Source organism: Colossoma macropomum, unplaced genomic scaffold (genome assembly GCF_904425465.1).
Source record: "Colossoma macropomum unplaced genomic scaffold, Colossoma_macropomum, whole genome shotgun sequence".
NCBI classification, from domain to species: domain Eukaryota; kingdom Metazoa; phylum Chordata; class Actinopteri; order Characiformes; family Serrasalmidae; genus Colossoma; species Colossoma macropomum.
In genome coordinates, this window is record NW_023494785.1 from 34010512 (window position 1) to 34034594 (window position 24083).

The 24083-nt window shown below is 40.3% G+C and overlaps 1 protein-coding gene across 3 annotated transcripts in view; it reads right to left on the reverse strand.

Moving 5' to 3' along the window:
- agap3 (ArfGAP with GTPase domain, ankyrin repeat and PH domain 3) overlaps positions 1-24083 on the reverse strand; it is a 168887-nt gene that overhangs the window by 20824 nt on the left and 123980 nt on the right. For all 3 annotated transcript variants that reach the window (XM_036591914.1, XM_036591933.1, XM_036591923.1), the window contains exons 12-15: positions 22322-22486; positions 11681-11842; positions 761-915; positions 270-360 (exon numbers count right to left, since the gene is read on the reverse strand). In XM_036591914.1, the coding sequence (XP_036447807.1) occupies positions 270-360; positions 761-915; positions 11681-11842; positions 22322-22486 (573 nt within the window). The remainder of the gene's footprint in view (positions 1-269; positions 361-760; positions 916-11680; positions 11843-22321; positions 22487-24083) is intronic.

A 24083-nucleotide genomic window follows, 5' to 3' on the forward strand; every position in this document is an offset into this window, starting at 1 on the left:
GGTGGAATTGGAGACGACTAAATTGGGGAGAAAATTGGGTTTAAAAAAAAAAAACATAAAAAAAAAAAAGATTTCCCAAAGCCAATGATAGTGTGGTAATAGTCACTGCTTCTGCATCTGTTGAGCTGGATTTTAATAAGAAAATACTGTCTATTGTGTCATACGGTATTAAATTATTGAAGAAAAAGAAATCAAAGTCATTAACTGGAACATGTGAAGGGGTGTGCAGAAGGCTTATGTAGTAGGCGGGTGAAATGAGCTGTACTCACTGGGGGAGTCACAGTCCACACAGAAACTGTTGCCTCTTACATTCCTGATGGACTGGATGGCCACAGCATCGCTCTGGCTCCCTAATCGAGACTTGAGTGGAGGGAGATTAAGTCAGAGATCACAAAAAGGAAATAGAGTGAGTGAGAGAGAAGGGAGAGAGAGGAGATGAGACGTGGGGTACGCGTATGAAAATGAGCCTGTGTCTCTGGGGCCTTAATAACAGTTTTCTAACAGTGCACAGGATCTGTCTGCACACCACATGATCAGAAAAAGGAGCAGCGAGGAGAGGAGAGGAGAGGAGAGGAGAGGAGAGGAGAGAGGAATGTTGGCAAGACAAAAACATGTGTGGAGGGTGGTCATCATTAGCTTTCCATAACTTTAAATGTGTGAGGCACATATTCAGGTGGAACTTCTGTTGGCCCCAGAGGACACCCCTGGGGAACACCATTCAAATATCTTCAAAATGTTAAATAATAGAATTTATTTTTACCTTATTCTTGCTACTTTCGCATGATTGTAAGCTGGCAAATATCTGACTCTCGATGGCTTGGACCCAGAGCTCCCGTTCTTCATATGTAGATGCCTCAAAATGCCACATTTGTCCCGTCAGTGACACAATGATAAATTCAAAAGACTCTTCTTGCTCTGAAAAACACCAAGACCCACAGATTTAGTCACATACCACTGGTAAGACAATGTGTAGTCAGAGTTTTTCACTATTATAACTGTACTCATCATCAATAAAATTTACATGACATTAGATGTACTTCAAACATTTTTCATTGTTTTGTTTAGCATTTTTACAATGTGTGCATAATAGCAATTAAAACATCTGGAAAAGTACACTTTTTACCAGTGAATGTCAACTGTGAGGTGAAAATGTAACTAAACAAATTGAACACACCTAATTTCTAGTGTGTACTTTGCTGCAGGTGACTAACCATTAAAGTGCAATTTATGTTTCTGTCCAGATACAGTCACATGCAAAAGTTTGGTACTTCTGGTCAAATTATGTGTTTTGTTGATTTTCTATATGTAAATAAGTGAACACATTCTCTCCAGAGGGCACAATTACCGTGTACTTGATAAATTTAACATATTAATGTTAAATAAATTGTGCAAAAGTCATGGCACATTTTACATTTTTATTTTATTTTTCCACCCGATATGTCAAAAACCAGTGAATAAACAGAAGTTCGCAGAAAACGCAGAAAAAATTTAATTTTTTTCCTGCAAAGGCTGTGTTAACTTAATTTCACTTGGAAAATCAACAAAACATGTAATTTGACATGTACAAAACTGTAAACAAAATTCGGACCAAGAAAGACTATGACTATAATGATTTTGCACAACTTACTAATGACACTAGAGCTGGGAGGCAGGAAAAGTCCTGGAGTGAGGTGCTGATTGGCGCTGATCATTTGCAAACTTTGGTATTCAAATGCAATTGCATTAGAGGGCATAATTAATAGAATTCTCCATGAGGAACATTGTAACATAGTTTTGCGATATCAATGTCAGGATGCACTGTTGCGTCCCTAATGGGTACCACACTTTGCTCATGTGTTAAAGGTTTAGCTCCAGGTTCAGCCCAGGCCTAAAAAGACTGCAATGGAGGGCAAATACGAGTGCCTGTGATCAATTCCAGTTGCTGTGGAACACTGGCATCATAAAACCGCATCATTTACAAGGTAAACACATCCATTACAGCTTTTATCTCATTATCATCCAATCGCATTACACTGCAACAGCCTAACTGGATTCTAATGTGGGTTAATAATTTGGGTCATGCTAATTTCCACACCAGAAACGCGAGGCAAGACAAAGGGGTGTGCATAAGCCGTTCCAACGAGGGGTGAGAGGTGAGAAAGAAACCATCAGCTCAGCATTAATTTGCTCTATGATCATTTTAAAACCATGATTACTTGAACATGTTCATGACAATTAGATGAGCAGTGGGGGACATTTTGGAGATGCAGCTGCTTGGGCCGGCAGAAAGTTCACCAATTAGGGGGTTGCGTTAAATTAAAATGGATTTTTCACACATTGCCATTTACAGTATGCATTGCGACATGAAAATAGCTTAAAACATTTGGAGATTATGATTCTAATGATGTTTATTTCAATCAACATGACTGTTTTTACAGAAGTGGGATATGGTGAGCAAGTAGTTTTTGGTATTTCTCTTAGCAGTAGATGCTCAATAAGATTATCCAAGAAAGTTTGGGGAGCATCACATTTCTGTGATGTTGAGTGTTTTTCAAATAACTCACTATATAAAAATATCTGTAATGTATGTATAACAAATAAAATTTTCGTCAGCATTTTTACTTGGACAGAAACCAACAAAAAAAAAAATTACAGCTCTATTTTGACAATGCAGGGTATCTGCAGGCATCCTCAAGTTAAATCTAATTTTAACTACTTAAGACTTACATGTTTAAGATTTTATAATGGTATCAAATGTAATTTAGGATCAAACTCGAATAAAAGAAATTGCTATTCTTGTATTTGTGACGTGGCATCATAAAAGGTCAAGGAAAAAATATACAGGCTTTATAAGTTTTAAAAAGCCTGTATATTATATAAAAAGTGCAACAGTTTTGCTTGTATTTGTCTTTAAGTAAACTGTGCTTTGCTACCACCAAGTACAAGCGCCTTAACATGAGCATGCATGCCAATGTTGGATGTTAGACGTGAGATAAAGAATCAGAAATGCATCTGTAACCAGGCTAGCTGGTGTTAGCTAGAACGACAAAAAGATCTGTCTGTTTTCAATGTTACCTTAATAAACTTGTTTGCACATCATCCACTGAAAAGAAAAAAAAAAACTTGTGTAGAACACAAGTCATCACCATGTGTCACTGCACTGATCAGACACAATAGAGCTATTAGCTGAGTATTAGCTTAACTGAAAGGGCAGCCTTTGATACTCAGGCCTTCGTCAACACATAAACCTACAGTAGGTTTAAACAATACAGCTTACATGATATTTTATGTATAACATTTTTCAAATGTGCACTTCTAATTTTTTTCCTTCATTCGACTGATTTTTTTTAAAGTCTGGTTTAGTCTAGTTGGCCGGTTTACATATTGTTGGTAAGAACTAACATACATTGATTTCTGGTGAAGCGCTTGCAAAGATATAAAAATACCTGTTCATTTACTCATACTTCATTTTTAAATGCACTTTTAGACTCATGGACACCTTGCAATAAAATATACCTTCCTCTAGACACAACTGGGGTAAGTGGAGTACATGTTTGGTCTTTAGTCTTTTAATTGATCTTCAACTTGTATTTAGTAGAATGACACATTTACACTGTGCTAAATTATAGAACACACTGTGAATTTTACTCTTCTCCATACCAATCACACTTTTGCTTCATCAATAATTTTGCTCTCTTGAATTCAATGTAGTGTGACGACTGAGCACGGCAGTAATAACAGATGTACGATTATACGGGGAGGTTCTTATTCCTCCGTACAGCTACATGGCCTCGAGCTGAAAACAATAATCCAATTAGCTCTACACCACCTTCAATTATCTGATTTATTCACGGGACTTGACTCCAGGTCGGAGATCAATGAAGAGCCGGGAGGTGTGTATCTAAATCAAGGACTAAAGGGTGAGGGGCCACTGGCCAGCCGCTCACTGTTCTTTGCTTACTTTTCATGCTGTCTGGTGTTTAAAAAGCAGTAACAAGGAGAACACAATAATGAAAGACATAAGAAACATATTGTCAGGGAAAATTATTACGATATTCATATCTCAGTTAACTCAGATATATATCTGTTTACACATGTAGTTATTCGGCATGTTTAAGGTGCTGATTCCTTGGATTTTGATAATTATGTAATTATGTTAACTCCTGCATCTTTCTCCTTTAGCTTTTTTATTGTTTCATTCAATAACATGCTGTCTTTCTTGTCATAGTAGGTGTGTACGTGAAGTGTGCTCTTTCGCTGATAATGCTAATGTATACACCAACATAATTATCTGGAATTCCGTCGAGTCCTATAATTACACACCTATGCATCTGAACACAGACAATTACTTTGTTGACTGGTCATCTGAAAAATTTGCCATTACAACAGGTAATTTCCATATGGAAATATAAAATATCAAGCTTCTAATGCCAGTGGTTTGAAACCATAGCAAATGAATGCCAAACTAAGCCTATTAGAGTCACATCCTTCAGGATGGGCCACAAGGGAAGACAATTTTAAGAGGCATGCTAAATAAATGTTTGTAAAAATAATTAAAGTGGCTATGTTAATGTTTTTGCCAAGCTAGTTTTGAGAGGGGATTTTATTAATTCTTTGAATGTAAAATCTAATCACAGCACCACGACTGGGCATCAGACTCTTGAACAAAATTAGCTAGTTTAAATGAATGCAATAGCTTCAATTCAATTTAATTTTATGTGTAGAGCTTTTCCCAAAATGCATCGCCCCAAAGCAGTTTTCCAGAAGTGTAGGTCAGGAGCACTAATGAGCCAAAGGAGACAGTGGACAAACTCCCTAATCGCATTCAGCAGAAACATCAAGAGGAGCCAAAACTCAAAAGGAGAATCTGATCATCCCTGACGGAAGCAGTTCCATTCATCATTTCAGTAGACTTTCACACAGCTGAAGTGACTGCAAGTGGCTCTGGCAAGCACATGCAGTTCCAACTTAATTGGAGGTCCGAGTACAGTAAGTAGGGCAGGTGCTAATCTGAACTCGTCTAGCCTCTGTCTTGGTCACTTCTGGTCTTAATTTTTACTTGGGTACTACAAAAACCTTGGTCTCCGTCTCAACTCAGACTCTCCTCTAGTGGTCCTGACTACAACACTACCCTTATCAACACCGGATAAAGGGGTTAAGGTGTGGGATTCTCTCTTTGTGGCTCCTTGCCAGCTTCGGAAAGCTGTCAGACAGCTTCTCAGTCTTGCTTGTGATGCTGTTACTACACTGATGATTGCTATTAGCAGTTTTAATTGAATGTAATTGGGGTCATTAACCTTACAGAAGCTCATCAGCTCACTACCATGTGCAAACATTGCAACATCTTGGGACATGGTGTTGTTCTGGAGACATGGCAGGTAAATCTGCTAACTTGCATGCAGTGCAGGTGACAGAAAAAAAGAGGTGGTGGTGGGGGTGTACATGGTGAATTGGATGAGAGAGTGTCTCAGTATTCATTCAGGTGAATCGTGTCACTTCTGATTGCAGTCTGACAGCAGATGCTTTCACTCCAAACCCAGTCTGGCTCCTCTTCCCACTCCCCCAGGCCTGTAGGGTCTCCTCGCACTGACCACAGCTGGACACGGCAGCACCTTCTGATTGCTATTCCATCAGAGCACGGCAGCACGCAACAGCCGATCCATCAAGTCAAGTGTGGGGCAAAGCCACCAGGCTTTTGCAAATATGAAGTGCCTAACCAGTGGCAAAAGGCAACATGCCGAATTCTCCTTCGCCGCCGATCCTAGACCTGATTAAAATGCGAGGTCATCACCGCGGATAGGTCTTCCACTACTTCACCGATGATCTGGCGGCTGTGCAAAACATGAGATCTTGGCCACTAAAAGGTGTGAGGTGCTAGCTGCTTGCCGTGAATTAACAGGCAGTTGGGAGGAACAGGCGCTGCCGGTGCCATCTGTAAATGTCAATGCCGGCGCTTGCTCATTTTACACATCATTAAAGGCAATATTCCTAACCTGTATTAGAGCAATCAGCACAGGGCCATTACTGAGACAAGCCTGGGGGGACACAGGCCAAACAGAGAGGAGGAGAGAACACGACAATACACTCTATCTCCCTCCAACACACAAAAACACTCATAGTAAACATCCTCACACACACATTCACACAAAATATTTGTGTAATGAGACATACGGACGATTGGATAAGCATGACTGTTCTTGGACAGACGCATACACACATACCTAACACCAGTGCACTTCAAGTCCAACCTCATGTGTTTGTGGGAGAGTGTTTGCGTGTAGGGGAGTGTGTACCGTGGCGTGCAAACAATAATCTTGTTATTTCTTCCTCCAAAGTGCGGCCCTCCACGGCAGCTCCATTAGAGAGGCAGGGGCTCGGGGGAGCGCTTGGGGAAACGAGAGCGGGTTGGAGAATGACAAAACAAAAGTATTGAGATAAACACCCTCCATTAGGCCAGGCAGTTAAAGCTTCATTTGCTGCCGGCCGCTTGGACTCCCAGAGAGGGAAGAGTTAACCCTTTATGCACCCAAGTCAACAGGGCTTACCTGGACCTCAAAAAAATTCTTTACGACAGAGAGCTTTTCACAGAGAAGCGTTTTGAAGCTACCCTTAATCCCCAAACATTAACATTGCTCATTGCTGATCCCCACTTTCTTTCAGAGCTAGTCAAGTTATTTTGTGAAAACACAGTCATATGGTACTATCCAAAAGTTTTAGGCACCTGAGAAAATTAGAATTAAAAAAGTTATTTATCTTGGGAGTAAGTGTTTTTTGCTCAGATGTTTGTTTAACCATTTCCAAACTTCTGTTTTTAGCACGCCAGTTTTAATTGTAGCTATTATCCAATATCTGGTTTTGCTAATCTTCGCTAATTTGCTTCATTATGTCAAATCAAGTGTACTGGTGGAGGAATTTAGTAAATCTATGCCAAGCCTAGGGACTTTGAGAAGACAAGTGGAACTAAACTTTGTTCTTCAAACTAGCTCACAAGCTATCAACTACTTTAATCAAAATAAGAAACTCTTCTTACTTATTTCTGTGTTCATGTTTATTTGCATTTATTCTAATAACACATGGTGTTTTACAGGCAAAACACACAGTTTGCCAAGATAAATGGTCATCAATGAGCTTAGGGACCTTCACGCAGTACTGTAAATGCAGTATTTCTACATGTTCAAATGACAGAAGGTAGAAGCAAATCCATGGAACACGTACAACTGAGGTGTTTGTGTGTGGCTACACTTGGCATTTTAAAATGCTAACAAAATATTTATCTGTGTTTAGTGAATTACTACAGATTGTCAGCTTTCCATTTTGTGAATTGCTAGAAATAGTTGGCTTTGTTCCAGTAAAGCCACACTACTTTCTCGCTTCAGTTCCACACTTGATTCAGGCATACTTGATTCATCAGATTTACTGGCATTTTGAAGTTATTTCAATGCAGACCTGTCCTAGATAAAAATTCTCTTACCTCAGTATTGTCATATATAGTGCAGTATATGTCATATATACTGCAGTTAAACTGAAATCCTACATGCATACATCCAAAGCTCAGGAGCATTAGTGAGCTCAGGTACTCATGTTGGATGATTAGTTCTGGATCAGAAATGGCACACCAATTCATCCCAAAGATGTTGGATGGAGCTTTATCACTCCAGAGAACTCAGCTTCACTCACAGCCCAAAACCAGGGGGCTTTATAGGGGGCATGGTGAACTTATGCTAATGTGGCTCCAGAACATCCCATTGTATTGGCAATGCTTTTCTATGGAGAAAATAAAAGCTATGAGTACGCAACTGAACATCTGTGTCGGCAATGGGTGCACCCAAGTAGCTGAATTCAGTAATAAGAAGTGATGTCTAGATAGTTTTGAAAATATAGCGCATCTTTCCTCATTGCAAATAGTAAAACAGAATTAGCCGTAATTTTATTTAGTATTAGTACAAAATTGTAGTGGAATAAGTAGTAATTTTAGCACCATAGTTACATCGCTAGTCACAATGTGTGGCATTCAGTGGATTCATTAAATGAATCTACACATTACGGCCAAATGTATGCGGACACCCCTCCTAATTATTGATTTCAGGTGTTTTAGCCACACCCATCGCTAACAGGTGTATAAAGCACGTAGCCATGTAGTTTCATGCACCAAGGTTGACACTGGCATTAAGGTTGTAGTGAAGAGCTCAGTGACTTTAATGTGGCACTGTCACAGGATATCACCTTTTCCACAAGTTAGCTATTATTGTGAAATGGAAATGTCTAGGAGCAACTACAATTCCGCCATGAAGTGTTAGTGGTTTTGGAACAGGATGTCCAAGAAGCTTACATAGGTGTGATGGTCACATACCTTCGACCACATATTGTAATTTCTTTATTAAGTCCAAAAAACAAAAAACAAAAACAAAACCAACGAATTAAAATCACTCCTCTGAACATGAGCCGTTCATTATTGCCAATCAAGGCCCCCACTAGCTAAGCTCCTCTCCCACAAAAAAGATATCTTTATTGGCCATCGATTCTGGCTGTGTGTAATGGTGAGGCATGTGTGAGAGCAAGGTAAGTGTGAGCGTGAGAATGGTGGACCGCTGGGAAAGGCATTACGCTGCTGTCAGCCTGCTCGCCGGGAGTGCTGCATCACTCTTTAAACACATGAGAAGTTCATTACAGCTTCATGTGCTGTGTGACGGAAGAGGGATGCTCTTTCTGAGGCTCTGAGTGACCGTGATTATCTGACTGTATGGGAATTTTTGGTTGGTGCTACAAAAAAGTAGTATTTTTAAAATCAGTAGAAACCTGTATTCTTACAGGACTACATACTGCATTTTACGATAGTATATTATTGTAATCAATAATATCTTTTCAGAACATTATATATATGCACACGTACTAGAGAATGAAAGGAGAAGTTTAAACAGTAGTTTTAAGATTGTAGTTAGGACTGCATCTTAAATATTTGTACACAGTTAAAAATCCTAACAAAAGAACTGCTGCCTTTCAGTTTTTCAAAAACACAAACATCTATTCTTTCAAAGGCTTACAGGCTCCTTTAATAATACTCAGTTAGATTTTTAATTTACAGTTATTGGTAAAAGATTCACTGAAAAACTACAATATACAAAGAAGAAAAACATGCTACACTCATGTCTTACAAGCTCCAAAAGTTAGTGTTAGAGCTAGGGCTGTATAGTATTCATCTCAATGTGGAAAAGTGAATGTACACCTCTGTTAGCCCAACAGTGACTGAATTTCATAGCGAGCTGAAATTAGCATTATCTTAGCAGTGTCTTACAAGTTCCAAAAGTTAGTGTTAGAGCTAGAGCTGTATAGTATTCATCTCAATGTGGAAAAGTGAATGTACACCTCTGTTAGCCCAACAGTGACTGAATTTCATAGCGAGCTGAAATTAGCATTATCTTAGCAGTGTCTTACAAGTTCCAAAAGTTAGTGTTAGAGCTAGAGCTGTATAGTATTCATCTCAATGTGAAAAAATGAATGTACACCTCTGTTAGGCCCACAGAGACTGAATTCCATAGCAAGCTGAAATTAGCATTATTTTAGCAGTGGTATTCAGATACTTCACTTACAAAGAAAAAGGTTTTCTACATTAAAAGAAAAGGTTTCCACATTACATTCTGCTATACAATTACATATAACAAAACAATAAAATAAAAGTTTGTGAACGCACTTGAATTTCCATGCTTTATTTTATGTTAATACAGGCTGTGCTAGGTAAATCAGCATGCTATTAGACAGCTAGGTAGCTAGGCCAATGTTGACTAAATTTACCATTAGTTAACTATAAACATGTTGCATTTACTCTGGTTCACAGATATTAATGCAGCTTCACTAGATCTTTTAATATTTGAATAATGGAAAATTGAAAGACGAAACTAAACTGCCATGTATTATAGTAGCCATGAGGTAAGGTGTTTGATATGTTATGATCTGCCTCTATTGTACACTATTGTGTTTTCCCAGAATTCAACACAGGATGCTGCAGAAAACTGTAACACACATTTAAAGTATCATACTTGCTTGAACCCAGAAATTACAGAAATTCTTCACAGCGCACCCTTTTATGTTGGTATATCTTCCATCTCTACCCGCTAGCCTGAAAATACCCCATACTAATCTTTATAATGCAGCTCTAAAACCATATCATATTCATAATTTATCCTGTTTAACCTGAAGTAACATTCATTTTCTGTTTATCTTGTCTGTCCAATCCTAAATAGCAAAGGCGTGCTCTTGAAAGTGATCTACAAACCTACTTTGAGGGCAGTAGAGGCCAAAGTGCCAGGTTCTTGCTTGAAGATCAAACACACTCTAAGCACTTGTATTGTGGGGTTATATATATATATATATATATATATATTAGCCCATTATTGTCTAATGTGTGTTTTTTAGATCTAATACTATAAACCCTGGGGTTTTCCAGAGAAATGACAAGATCTGTCAGTAGATTATTTCTGGATCTTAACCATAAGCATGGCACCTCAGAGAGGGGAAAAAAGTTGCTTCACCTTTTAAGAAAGCTACAGCGCGTTTGATTTATGATGCTTCAACACAACTAAAATTCAATTTCTGCCAACATTCAGGTCTTCTGATTGCCTCGTAAATGAGATAAACTGATAGCAATTTATTCAAGGATCCAACCCCCCACCTCTCTCGCTCTCTCTCTCTCTCTCTCTCCCACAGATGCAGTCTGCTGGCTCCACCTGAGTGCCTCCCATACTTAAGCAATATGTCTGTATTCTGCAAGCGCTCACTAGAACAGACAAGCGCACACTAATAGAACATTTCAGGGAAGAGGGTGGAGAAAGGAAGCGAGAAGAACGAGACGGCTCTTGATGGAGAGCAAAAGTTTTTTTCAGAGCCGCTTTTCTCTCTCATTCTCTTGCATACACACCAGAAATGCAGACAAGCTCCCTGCTGTGCCATTGTTACCCCACAAAGCAGCCACGGGGCTTTAGCAAAACCTGGGGGTCCGAGCTTGCGCTCATGACGAAACGTCAATTATTCCATGTGTAATGGGATGGACCGTACGTTGAGCAGAGCTAACCTCTTCTAACTGATTCCTTAATACAGTGGAACAATGGGAATCTGCCATGCCTGTAATCCCCCTGGGCCCTTAATGTCAGACATCACTCACTCCTAGCCCATTAAAAGCCCCTTAACACCCTTCAATCAGTCACCAGACACCCGCTGGACCACACCAAGCCATTTTGGCTCCTCCAACATCTCAGCAAGGCTTACAAGCTACAGTCCTTTTTACTTAAAACGGTCAAAATTATAAAGAAATACTGATGTAGTTGGACTGTTAGTTGACGTAGCAAAAACGACAAAGAACAAAATCATTACAGTTACGCTCATGACAACCTTCCTGAAGGACAGCGTACATCAGCTTGATTGATTCGGCCCCTTTAGAGAGGATAGCCTGAGAGAAACGCTTTTGTTTTCTCAGTGCCACCCAATTACGAGTCTTCATTTGTCACTCCGGACCAGTACCGATGGCACTGAAGTGATGAGTTAGTGACATATTATCTCTGTCTGAGGACAATGGCACGAAGCAAAAGTGACTGCTGCTTCAGAAACAGGGTCAACACAAAAGGGAACTTGGTCAATTCAACCATTTCGAGGAGTATAATACACCCTCAAGGTTCTGACTGCAGGAAAACGATGCGATTGTGTTGTTTACCTTCATTTCCCGCCGACAGCCCATCTGGTTTGGTGATGCCTGTGCTCTTTTTCCGCCTGTGCTTCTTCCGGTTCGCATGTGGCGAAGGGGGTGGCTCCAGTTTGGGGCTGGTGGCTCCACCCATGCCAGGAGTGCTGCTCAGAGGGTCTGTCATTCCATTGGCTAGAAAGAAATACACATTTGGGGTTACCAGTTAGATTATTTGACTAAAGTTGTCTGGTACGCTCACTGGGGCTTGCACCTGGAATTTCTTAGAAGCTGCTTTGTGACAACGCCTTTTGTAAAAAGCGCTATATAAATAAACTTTGACTTGGATGTGATTTAGAACAACTAGAGCCAGGGGATTTAATTCTAGTGTAATGCCATCCCGATTCAGAGCCCTTTCCTTTCCTATGCTACAATGAGAATCAAAATATGCAGATCCTTTTTAACGTAGCCTCATCTCTGTTACACCTGCATCACAGGGGTGGAAGAGATAAACAAATTTTTACAGAGGTGACAAATGAAGGTTTAGGATTACTTGAGGTATGACTACATCAGAGGGTAGGCTGGGAGGTGCTCTGGGTTACAGGTAATAGAGGTTTGGTTTGGTGTAAGGTGACTTTATAAACGTGATAACCTGCTGCTCTGTAATGCAGTGGGTGCACCACTCAGAGGGAGGGCAGTGTGTTTGTGTGTGTGGACGGTGTCAATAAAGAGATCAGGACCATCTTTCTAAGCCTCTTGACACTTGGACATCACTTTCCTGTCCCCCCAGGACACCATTACCCACAACCCCTCACCAAAGCCCCAGGGCAGAGGGGCCTTGGCAAAGTGGACCCCATATTGCTACGCATCCACACATGCATTCACACTGTGTGTCAGATGCTGGCAGCCCCCTCTATTGTCTTGGCATCAAAAGCTCATTGTGGTGTTGCAAACTCCATTCATCTCACCAGGCCTGGGGTGGGTGTGCATGTCTATATGTGTGTGAGTGTGTGTGTGGACAGTGGTCTGGGAACATCTGAAAACCCGCAGTGCCAAACACTGCATATTCTAATGGCAGTGGCGACCATTAGCCGACGTGGAACATTAGACCTAATTTGGCAGATCCCTTCAGGGAGCGAGGCTTAGCGCAGTCTTTAAGAGGAGTGAGATGGGACCCATGCGGGGGGTAGAGGAGCCTCCACTACAGCCTCCACATCTGCCTCGGGCTCCGCACGGCTTAGCGTGGGCTAGCGTAGCAGCTAACACCAGCTGCGCCACTGCTACTTATTGCCGTGCTCACCTTCAGACCCTGTAAACTCACCATTGACTTTAGCTCTTGGAAGTCTAGATTTCTATTACAGTTTATAATACACAATTACATAATTAATTACATAGACAATGAACTACATTTACTTTCTTTACTGAAGGTGTCAGCTTGCCCTTCAGATTGTTTTGACTTGTTAAAAAATTGACAACTGACAAATATGGCAAGCATGTAAACATTGCTTTCTCTCAGCAAACACATACAGTATGTGTATAACTTTTCATCAAATTCAAATCATAATAAAACATCTCTTCTACTCATAAACATAAATGTGATATTGATTGAAGAACCCAGACTTTCCGTTTCAATAAGCTATGAATGAGAAACAAACAAAACATAAGAAAAAGGTATCAAGGCATATATGTCATGGTGGACCAAGGACAAATAAACCTTATTGCTAAGCATCTTATCACACACAATTTATCTGGGTCAGAGACTGAGAATTGGTGAAGCTGTACTGGTAAGAAAGTGAATCAAATGATGGTGTATGTCGATTCTACAGAGAATGTTGAATTAGAACAGCACATAATGAAACAGTGGAATACGGAAATGCTCCATGAGCTTCAGCTTTAATTACACATGACAAGAGGCAAAAGGAAGGGTTTAACAATTATGCGGTCATTATCGTACAATTACTGTAATTCTCTTCATCAGGACAGCCATTCTGATTATCACCCCATCACAATCCGACAGAAAAAATAATTACAGATAACAACACAATCCATAGCATCAATCTAAATATGCAATGCCTGTTTTAGTAAATAGACGAAATGTAGTCACTTCAATTGACAATTGAGCTGAAATGAAGGCCAAAAGCTACTAACACCAAACTTAATCTTACAAAAGGAACTAAAACTCATCTTAAAAGTTCTTCATTCACACTGTCCTTTTACACTTACCCTTGATTTGCTGGCACTACGTTTATCTTTAGTTTTACTATTATTATAGCGAAATCAGTAGCAGATACTGTAATTTCTGCACTGATGTAAACATGGCAGGAGCTGCCGCTCCTGTCATTGATATTCATGACTATTAGGTGCTGCCCGCTCTGTCTCTCGTTCGTAGTGGGGAAGCAGAGTTCGCAGCTGCCACACACGTTGTGGCGGCGACGCGAACGTCTGTTTCAATTTCCACACTCCTCTTCCCAACAGCCCCCCCGGGACCTATCATTAGCTGTAGCAGACAGCTGGGGGCAGAGGGGTTCCTGAGAACACCGTTCACACACACCCGCACACACACCGTATGGTGCGAGGGAGGTGGGGGTGGGGTGGTGGGGGCACCCAACCTGTTCTTTTGCCAGAGGATGTATTGTCTGTGTAGCGTGAGGTTAAAGTAGAAGGTTGCCCCTGTCTCTCACACAGGACCTCAGAAGACCTTTAATTCATTCATAAGGTTTTATTCACACAATCAAAGTCAATAAGGATGGTGGTTGGGGGTGGGGGGTAAGGGGTAGGGATGGACTCAGTCATTATGATCTTGAGCGACAAAATAACGACTTTAAAAGAGGCCTGCAAACGGTCTGCCTGTAATGGCAAGATGTCAAGATCAAACACTGCTGAAGACTTGCCAGGCAAAACATTTTTGCCTGTGAAAGGTCATAATTTAGCCTTCATTTGGTCATGTTTATCTTTGCGATAGCTAACCAAAACTTCTTCAGTTGTTTATCACTTGCTGGACCCGCATATAGTGAGTCACCTGAGCCACTGGGCTACTTGCATTTAGGTACGCAACTAGTGCTTTTGCTCAAAGAGATGTCTCATTAACCAACCGAGGAGACAGTCAGTTCTAGTCAAGGGCCATCGCTTTCACCATCAATATCTTGTGCTGCATTGACCACTGCAGCAAAGAAAGCATCCAAACTGCTCTAAACTTTCATTTCTTGCTGTCAGGTAACGTTTCATCACCATCTTTTTTTGAAAGAGTTTCGATGAAAAGTTCAACTCGAACTTATGCCACTTGCTTTACTTTCGAGAGCTTCCTTTCTGAAATAACTCAAAAGTGAGAGGGTCAATTTCCAAGCAGAAACTCAAGGGAGAGGAATTAAGAGGTGCGCACAGCCACTCGGGGTGTAGTTAGCCATAAATAACCTGCAATTTGTCCCCTATTCAAATGGCAGCTTTGACTTGCCTAATTACTCGTCATATGTTCTGATGGAAAGCGCTTCAGATTGAGAGCCAAAATGGCAACGGGTCCAGCTCGGCAGGAAGCTGAGGGAGCTCAGCTAAAGTGTTATCAAGCACCGGGGCTAGGAGGTATAATGAAGCTCAGGAGGGATCTATGGTCATTTGCATCTGGAGCCGAAATGGAGCAGGAACCTTTTTCCGAGGCAGGGCTGAGGGAGTGGTGATGTGGTAAAGGAACCTTCAATTACAGTCCATTACTATCCTGGCGGGAGATGGACTTAAAAACTCAGGCTCTGGTGATGAGGGCCGTGGGTGAGGGTGAAAGGTGGGGACGTTAACTCACTTCTTCATAGACTTCTCTCTCTCTCTCTTTTCTGCCCCTCCATAAGCGAGGGCAAACTTCCTCCACTAATTTAAGAGCTCGCCGGGTACGAGCGGTAATTTTTCTGATGGAGCTCCCCCCCATACACCCCCAACCTGCCTCCTGTCGCCGCGCAGTTGAGAGAGAGCAGCCCCCTGCCCGTAATCAAAGGCAATGGCTGCAATTAATGGAAGAGGGGGGAGAGAAAAAACGAAAAAGAAAAAAAGAGTCAACACAATCACCACCTCCTTCTTATTATAGTCAATTAGAGTGCGCTAATCAAGGCACGGGCAGGCGCACGCCACTGCTCTCGGCAAACGAAATGTCAAACTTCATTACGGCCGGGAGAGGGGGAATCAAACTCCCTTTGCTCGCAGCCTCTTCATACGCCGCGGGGGAGCATCTCGCCCCCTCCCTCCATCTTCAAATCCGGAGTGCAGACCAGCCTCACTGAAGTGAGATTGGTTTCACATGCTCAAGTTATTGTCACTTGCTCAAATTACTATTAGAATCACATGAGAGAAGTCCAAGGTAAACCGCAATTCCAGGTATAGATCCTTATTTAAGTGCAACAGCTACTCCAGGCACTCCAGCCTGCAATATTAACCCTTACATTTGGGGCAGCTGTTGCCTGAGATAACAAAAGCTTGCTATAATTTGAAGCTAATTATTTTTCATGTGTCGCTCATTGCAACAAGTAAAAAAAGTCAAAAGTGTGCAATCTAAACCCAATGCATACCAACATTTGTATTTGTAAACAGAAGAGGAAACTGTCACTGGGGCAGATGTAACCTACATCTCAGCAGCTTTAGTCAGGTAACATAATTGTACCACAAGCCACTAAAACTGGATTTTCTAAGTTGTACTGACTCCCCACACTCCATCTTGTCTCCATCTTGGCTTTTTTATTTTATTGCTTTGTTTTAAAACATTAGGTTATGAAAAGGTACAAATATGTACTTTTCACCTGGGAAAAACTTATTTAAGGTATACAACTGGACCTTAAAACCACTGTTGAACTTTTGTAGGTACATTTATGCTGTTTGAACCTTGATGAACGAAAAATGTACCTGTACAGTACCTTTATTTCTAACAGTGTACAGAACGCAAGTATAATTCATGAATATAAATTCAACGAATAAAACTATGGAATTATGTAATCACGCTTAACCCCTTCTGTACGAATAACTTAGCCAGCTTGCCTTTTAGTCCATGTAGCTACTGATTAATACGCATTTAGGATGTAATAAGGCTCGGATTTTAAGAGGTCAAATAGTATAGCAAAACAACAACAAAAACAACAACAAAAACAACAACAAAAACAACAACAACAAGAACAACACCACCACCAACAACATCCCTGAGGGCAGATTTACTAACATTTTGTGTTATGCATATTTGCATTGCAAAGGCATAGGAGTTTCAAAGTGCAAAATACTGTGAGAAGATTATTATAAAGTACCACTTATTCTGATTTACTAAGGCGCAGACACAAACACACACACACACACACACACATATATATATATATATATGTGTGTGTGTGTGTGTGTGTGTGTGTGTGTGTGTGGTGTGTGTGTGTGAGTGAGTGTGTGTGTGTGCGCGTGTGTGTATATTAGGAAAATAAGAAATGGTAACCAATTTGTTTTAGTTTAAAGAAAATTTACTTTGGGAAAATTTTTACAACACTTGTGTCTTAAGAGCAGGTTTTGTCTGAATAATGATTTGACAACTTTCCAAACTACAGTGAAACTCTCTTACCTCTGCAGTCCCTGAATTACCAAAGGTAAATGCTACTTCAGTAATGTGTTTGTGTTGTGGCTTCTGTTACAGAAACATCACGGTCATGGTTTGATGCCCTGCACAGCTTGAGCAGTTTGAGCAGGAAGCTCTCAGTGACACTAAAAAGGGATTTTACAATGTCACAGAAATTCTAAATGCACTTGCGAAATGAATTCGTTTCAAAGTTCCAACTTTTTTGGAAACAGGGATGTAAAAGCAGGTGAATCAAACATGTGGTTATACTGCACCGATCAAGTTAATCACAAAGTCATACCAGTGCTCATTTGCACGGAACTTCTTAGTAGCGACCCCGCAATGTTAGCCACCCCCACTAGCGCAAAGTACTGGCAGTCTATTGGTTGTTAGCACATCTTAGACCTCTAGACTTCTAATGGTTAAACAAAGAATCTCAGCCTTCATTCTTGGACTCTGAAACATGCTGATGTTTGCATAAGTGCATGTGGTCAATCTGTGTGAGCATGTAACAAAGCTGATCTGGACATTTTCTGGCCATTATTACAATGAGAACACACACATACATGCATAGCTTGTGTATCCTTGTCCTACGAAAGATATCATACATGAGTGACTCCTGAAATAAGACTCTGAGCAGATGAGTTTTAATCAGGAGCTCCATGCTCGATATTCAGAGGCCGTCGCTGCCCCGTCCTCTCCTCATCCGATGGTGTTTTATAATGAGGACACAGCTTAAATAAGATGGAGATGGTTACTTGGTTAAGACGCATCTTAGATTTTCGGGACACCATCAATCTGCAGCTGCTCATCATCTTCCTCATCGCAACACAGTTGCACAGGCTGACCTTCAACCACAGCAAGGATAAGGTAGTGATTGGCATTTGACTCTGTGTAAATGGCGAAACGAGAGCTTGCTCACTTTACGAATTTGCATGCTCTAAGAAAATAAGTGGTGAAGCTGATTGGAGGTAAGGTCAGGGATGTCTTCACTGAATAAAACAGTTGCAATGACAAGATTTGCTTCATTCTTGCTGTTTTGCTTTTCATAGAAGGTTCTTTTACTACATAAAATTAGTTTATTTAGTCTGCACATACAATTTGTACATAATACTAGTGTCACCAATTACATGCAATGCAACTGGAAAGCAAATTATCAGTAAATACTAAGGGTGTAGTGATATCAGTACAGTATCAAAAAATCTGTGTAACAGTGTATCGTACCTGAGTGCCCCCTGTCAGAGTAAAGTGGGCAGGAGGGGGAGGAGCTCATGCTATAGTGCTTATAGTTCTAGGAGCTGTGATTTTTTGTTATTTAGTTTGTTAGATGAGGAGTTGTAAAAGATAGAGAACTGAATGAAATTGAAACTTGATCTCAAAATTGAAATAGTTCTGAACCTGATAATGTGTTCCATTACATTCGATCCTAGTGAATACTGACACACCTTGTATTTTTACTAACAACATTGATGTGCACAGGAAGAAAATCTCAAGTTCCCACTACATTTTCTCAACATATTTTCCTGATATAATAATGACAGTGGAGCATTAGATGGAACATGGCAGAAGTTTGAGTATTTTCAGGCTAAAACGAATGAAAACCCCATCCAACTCTTTGGAAATAATTTTGGAGGAAATATATCAGCTATTTCTAAGTAACCATATTGATAATAATTGTTATGCAAGACAAAACAAAATGTAATGAAGCTATAATTCAGTGTTTGGCTCAAATTTCTGCGCTCTTATACTGCTCCCCCATTTACACACTAACACACACACACACATACACAGACACACAGGCACACACTTGGTGAGCTGATAGTGAGGGCAGCAGCCCTGTGAGTAATTCTGCTTTGGGGCGTGGAGCTGATGGGTGCAGGCGGGGGGCCGATGGCGGTGATGCTGAAATTGATTGTTGGACGGGCGGAGATGGGGAGAGAAGGGTGAGCGAGACGAGAAAGGAGCAGAGTCGTGTTCAGTCTGCAGCACCATGGGGTCTCCACTGCACTCATAAAGACCACTCTTTAAACTAGCGGGACCCCGGGGACCCTAACAGACACACACACACACACACACAGAGAGAGAGAGAGAGAGAGAGAGAGAGATAGAGAGACAGACAGACAGAGAAAGAGAGAGTACAAGTGAGAGAGTATGAGTGTATAAGGGAAAAAGAGAGAGAGAGAGAGAGAGAGAGAGAGAGAGAGAGAGAGAGAGAGTGTGAGAGTATGAGTGTGAGAGAGTATGAGTGTATAAGGGCAAAAGAGAGAGAGAGAGAGAGCGAGAGAGAGAAAGAGAGAGAGAGCATGAAAGAGGGAGAGAAAGAGTATGAAAGAAAGAGAGAGAGAGAGAGAGAGAGAGAGAGAGAGAGAGAGAGAGAGAGAGAGAGATGGAGCAGGCACTAATGAGAACGACGAGTGTGCAAACATGCATGGAAATGACTGTTATTCTGTTGATGTGCATTTAAGTGCTTTTTTACTGCCAGCCGACAAAGAGAGGGAAATAACCAGTGATGAATGTTGCCCCCGTAAAACATTCATTTTCCCCACACAGGAGGGAAAAGAAGAGGGGAAGGGGGGAGAGGGAAAAAAAGAAGAAATGCAGCGTTGTTACGCCTGGCAAATATATTATTTGACTTCAGTCAAGTGCACTGACAAGATGCTGAAAAGGAGAGAGAGTGGGAGGGAGAGACAGAGAAAGAGAGAGAGAGAAGGAGAGAGAGGGACTGAGAAGAGAAAAAATACTCTGCTGCAGTGGGTGGCAATAGCAGAGCTGTGATCAAAGCTGTAATTACTGAATTAGTCTGATTAGGGTTTACATTTTCCACCTCTGCAAAAACACACACACACACACACACACACACACACACAGAGCAACTTTCTCATTAAACGCACAGAAAACGCACCTATAATTGTCTAACTGTCCATGGGATATTACACTGAAGCATCAAAGCTTTAATGTACATGTAAATGCTAACACATGTACTGCCGATGCTGTTTAGTTCATAGAGTTGTTCTGAGGCTCATTCAGTTTTGTAGCAGACCATGCCGGTGACTTACGAGCCAGAAGCACACAGGACGGTAAGGAAAGGCAAGAATATGCAAGTTAGTGTTAGTAAAGACCGCTAGAGGCACGTATGAGTCAAGACAAAGACCGATACACATCAAGTCCTAGACAAGACTAAGACTTTGTAATAGCTGAGTCTAAGTCAAAATTGAGACCAGACTAAGATTTTTTTTTTTTAAATATAAAAATAAAAGTTATAGTCCTAGTTCATCTTTGGATTGTAGCTTATGGAAAAAAATACTGTGAGGTTATTTTCTGTTCCTTTCTATTCAGTTTGAAGGTATCATATCACTGATATTTAATAATGACAGAAAACCAGTTTAGTTTCCAGTTATCTCACTTGCACTAAGGCCTGTTAAAGAGGCCCTTAAAGAGAGAGAGAGAAAAAGAGAGATAAAATAAGAGTGTGCTGTGCTTTGGTAAGACAATATATACCTGCCTGGCACAACAAAAGACAGCGAGTGACCCACTCCAAACAACATATACATGTTACATAAGACATGAATGTAGTTTTGTTTCTGTTATCACTCCATCTCCACTATTACGGTACACATTCACCCTCTTCTTTCCAATGGATGTCACATCAAGTCTTAATTATAGAATAATAATCCCCGTCTTAATCACGCAAATGCCAAACAACGGGTAAAACTGTCTCTCAGGGCAGTGAGGGGAACAGCGGCTCTCTCTCTTCTTTGAACCCGGCAGTTTAATACAACAATGAAAATATTTAGTTTGATACATATGGGCATCTGCAAAAGTTTAAATACCCCTTGTAAAAATTACATGTTTTGTTGCTTTTCTAAGTGTAAATAAATTAACACATCTTCTACAGGGAATGTGGCATTTTTCTGCAAATTTGAAGTTTAACATTTTGGGAAAAAAATAAAAACATAAAATATAAAATGTACCATAACTTTTGCACAGGCCATATTTAATATTTTTATTTTTACTTTGGGAGACATATTTAAGGTACACAGTTGGACCCTAAAGCACTTGTACCTTTGAGGGTATATATACTTTAATCAATGAAAAATGTACCTGCACAGTACCTTTTTCTGACAGTGTACTTATTTTCACTTAGAAAATTAATAAAATGTGTAATTTCACTAAAGTGCCAAAATTGGAAACAACTATACGTGTTGTGAGAGAACATCTGACTGTATAAAGTTTACATCATTGGAGAGAGAAGGCAAAATGTAACCCATAGGTTATGTGCTAAGGTTGCTAGTGAGCTAATTTGTGCGGATGACTGATGCATTTTGAAAATACATGAAAAGTGTAAGTCTGTATTCTTTTCTCATTGTAAGTTTTTGTATTACGTTAGAACAAATAAGAAACGTCCTCTGATATGTTTATAGTTATAGTTCTTTTATCAACATAACAAAAATGTCAAAGTAACACCCACCAGCTGCGAGCAGATGAATCTGGCAAAGTGTAAAGTGGACACAAAGCATCACTTACACTGTTTGATCATTTCAAATCAACTGAGACTTCTTATAGTTTTTCCTTAATACTCAAAAACTGACACTCTAAACTAGGGTGCCAAAACTTTTTGCCATTGTAGTCAAAGTGTAATATTTGTGTAAGACCTAAAAGACAAATCATCACACAAATAAAGAAGTTGTGTGAGCCCTAATGAGAGCTTGAACTTGTCACCCTTACATAGTTGGACGTCACCAACACATCGACACTGTCCAAAACAGTAACTTTTTTTATTTTCCCATGAAATTTTGGAGCATTTTTACTGGTCCATTCATCATAAAATTTTACACAATATAAAGGACAGCAGCCATGTTTACATGACTGATGAAAATAAAATGAATCAAAAACTGTTTTTTCTGTTTGTTTGTTTGTTTGTTTTTGGACAATGACAACACATTTTATTTACTTTTTTTTTTTAGTATAACATTACATCTGTTACTAAAAGTTCTTAAAACTACTTAAAAGAATTTTAACTGTCTGTGATGTAATACTTCTTTGTTGTAGAGAGATAGAGAGAGAGAGAGAGAGAGAGAGAGAGAGAGAGAAAGAGAGAGAGAGAGACTGACCTGCGGTGCTGCTGGTGTTAACAGCCTCATTCCATTGCTCAGCGCTGGACACGGAGAAGGAGCGCTGGTGCATTCCCTCTTTAACTCCGCCCACAGCAGCCATGCCCATCCCAGCAGCTGAGCCCCCGGACTGCAAAGATGTACTGCTGTTAGAATGAGGAGCACCTGGAGAAGAAAGAGAAAGAGGGGTTAAAACTCACTCCAATATAGCATTACAAGACTAATTCAACTTGGTCACCTGTTCACAACTGGGCCAAATATCACTGGAAGCATACAATATCCTTTTCACTGCCTTCATCTACATCCTAATGATGTACAATGACATCAAATAACATGTAAAAGTTATTTTTTCCTGAACAAATAAGCACCAATGAGCAGGCTTGGTTAATTAGGACACTACACCAGAAATGGAAAGAGATGAGCCCGGGGCGCCAACCTAACCTTGGCTGTAGGTTACAGTGTCCTGTCCTAGTACTGTGCACCTGCCCAAAAACATATCACCCAAAAGCACAATCACTAACTTGCTGGTTTAAACAGACAAAAGGCGCATCTGAACTTCAGAGAAACACATGCGCTGCTTCAACGTGGATGTACCGTGTCATTTTTTCAGTTCAATTCAATTATTTGAATAGCACTTTCTATGACAATTATCCCAAATCCTAAGCTTTCCAGACATGCAAGACCAGATCCCTAATAAGTGTCGAGCACAAAGAAGAAACACTAAGGAAAACAGTTAAAGGAAAACCCATTCTCCTCTGAACCGCACAACAGTGGATTTATCATACCAGTTGGACATATTTACAAGTAGGGATGCACCGATACCACTTTTTCCTTCCGATACGGATACTATCTGCATCTGAAAATAAGTTTTCTTAAGCATCTAAAATGTTACATTTTTAAAAAATTACTGGGGAAAGAAAAAAAAAATCTGCAATGCCCCTTCACTTTATATATTTAGCAACAAATAAATTTTAAATATTTTGACTGAGATCAAATAGTACAAACAAAAAAACAGAAAAGTAAAAACAGGATCCATTAAACTATAGTACATACACGTAAGCTTGCCGCAGCCTCTATTGCTACTAAATTTTGTAAAATACATGTTGTTTAGTACATACATATACATACATACATATATACATACATACATACATACATACACACACGCACGCTTACATCTATGAGTGTCAGTCACTGCTGGAATTTGGTAAATATTACAGTCATTCACACTAACAGTAACATCAGGTGAGTCGCAGATTCTTCACTAAATGCAAGCACCAGGCCCCAGATCACACCACTGTCTGACACAGCTGACACAACAAAGGCGGTGCTTGAAGAAACAGAAGCCACTAGCAGGCTGCTATGCAAACCCTGTCGCTACCCTAAGAAACCTGTTAATTTTCACTCCCTGGATTCCACTAACATTAACTCAGACTGTAACTACACAGCAGAAGATGAAAAATAGTCGGATTCTGGGGGCTAACGTTAGCATGTTTTGCATTGCATGTACATTGCATTATCTGTGCTTATTTGTGGAAAACTGGTGAATGTCAGCCTGTATGTTAAATTCAGAAAATGTGTGTTCTCTATAGAGGATGTGGGCACTCTCAGAAAAAAGGTACTAAACTGTCAGAATACTGAAGTTAGAGATTTTGCAATGAGCATTTTTACTACTGTTTGTTATCCCACACTGCTGATGTGATGCATCTACTAGTGTGCTTGCACACGTCACTCAGTTGAAAGTGCACCCACATCAGAAATT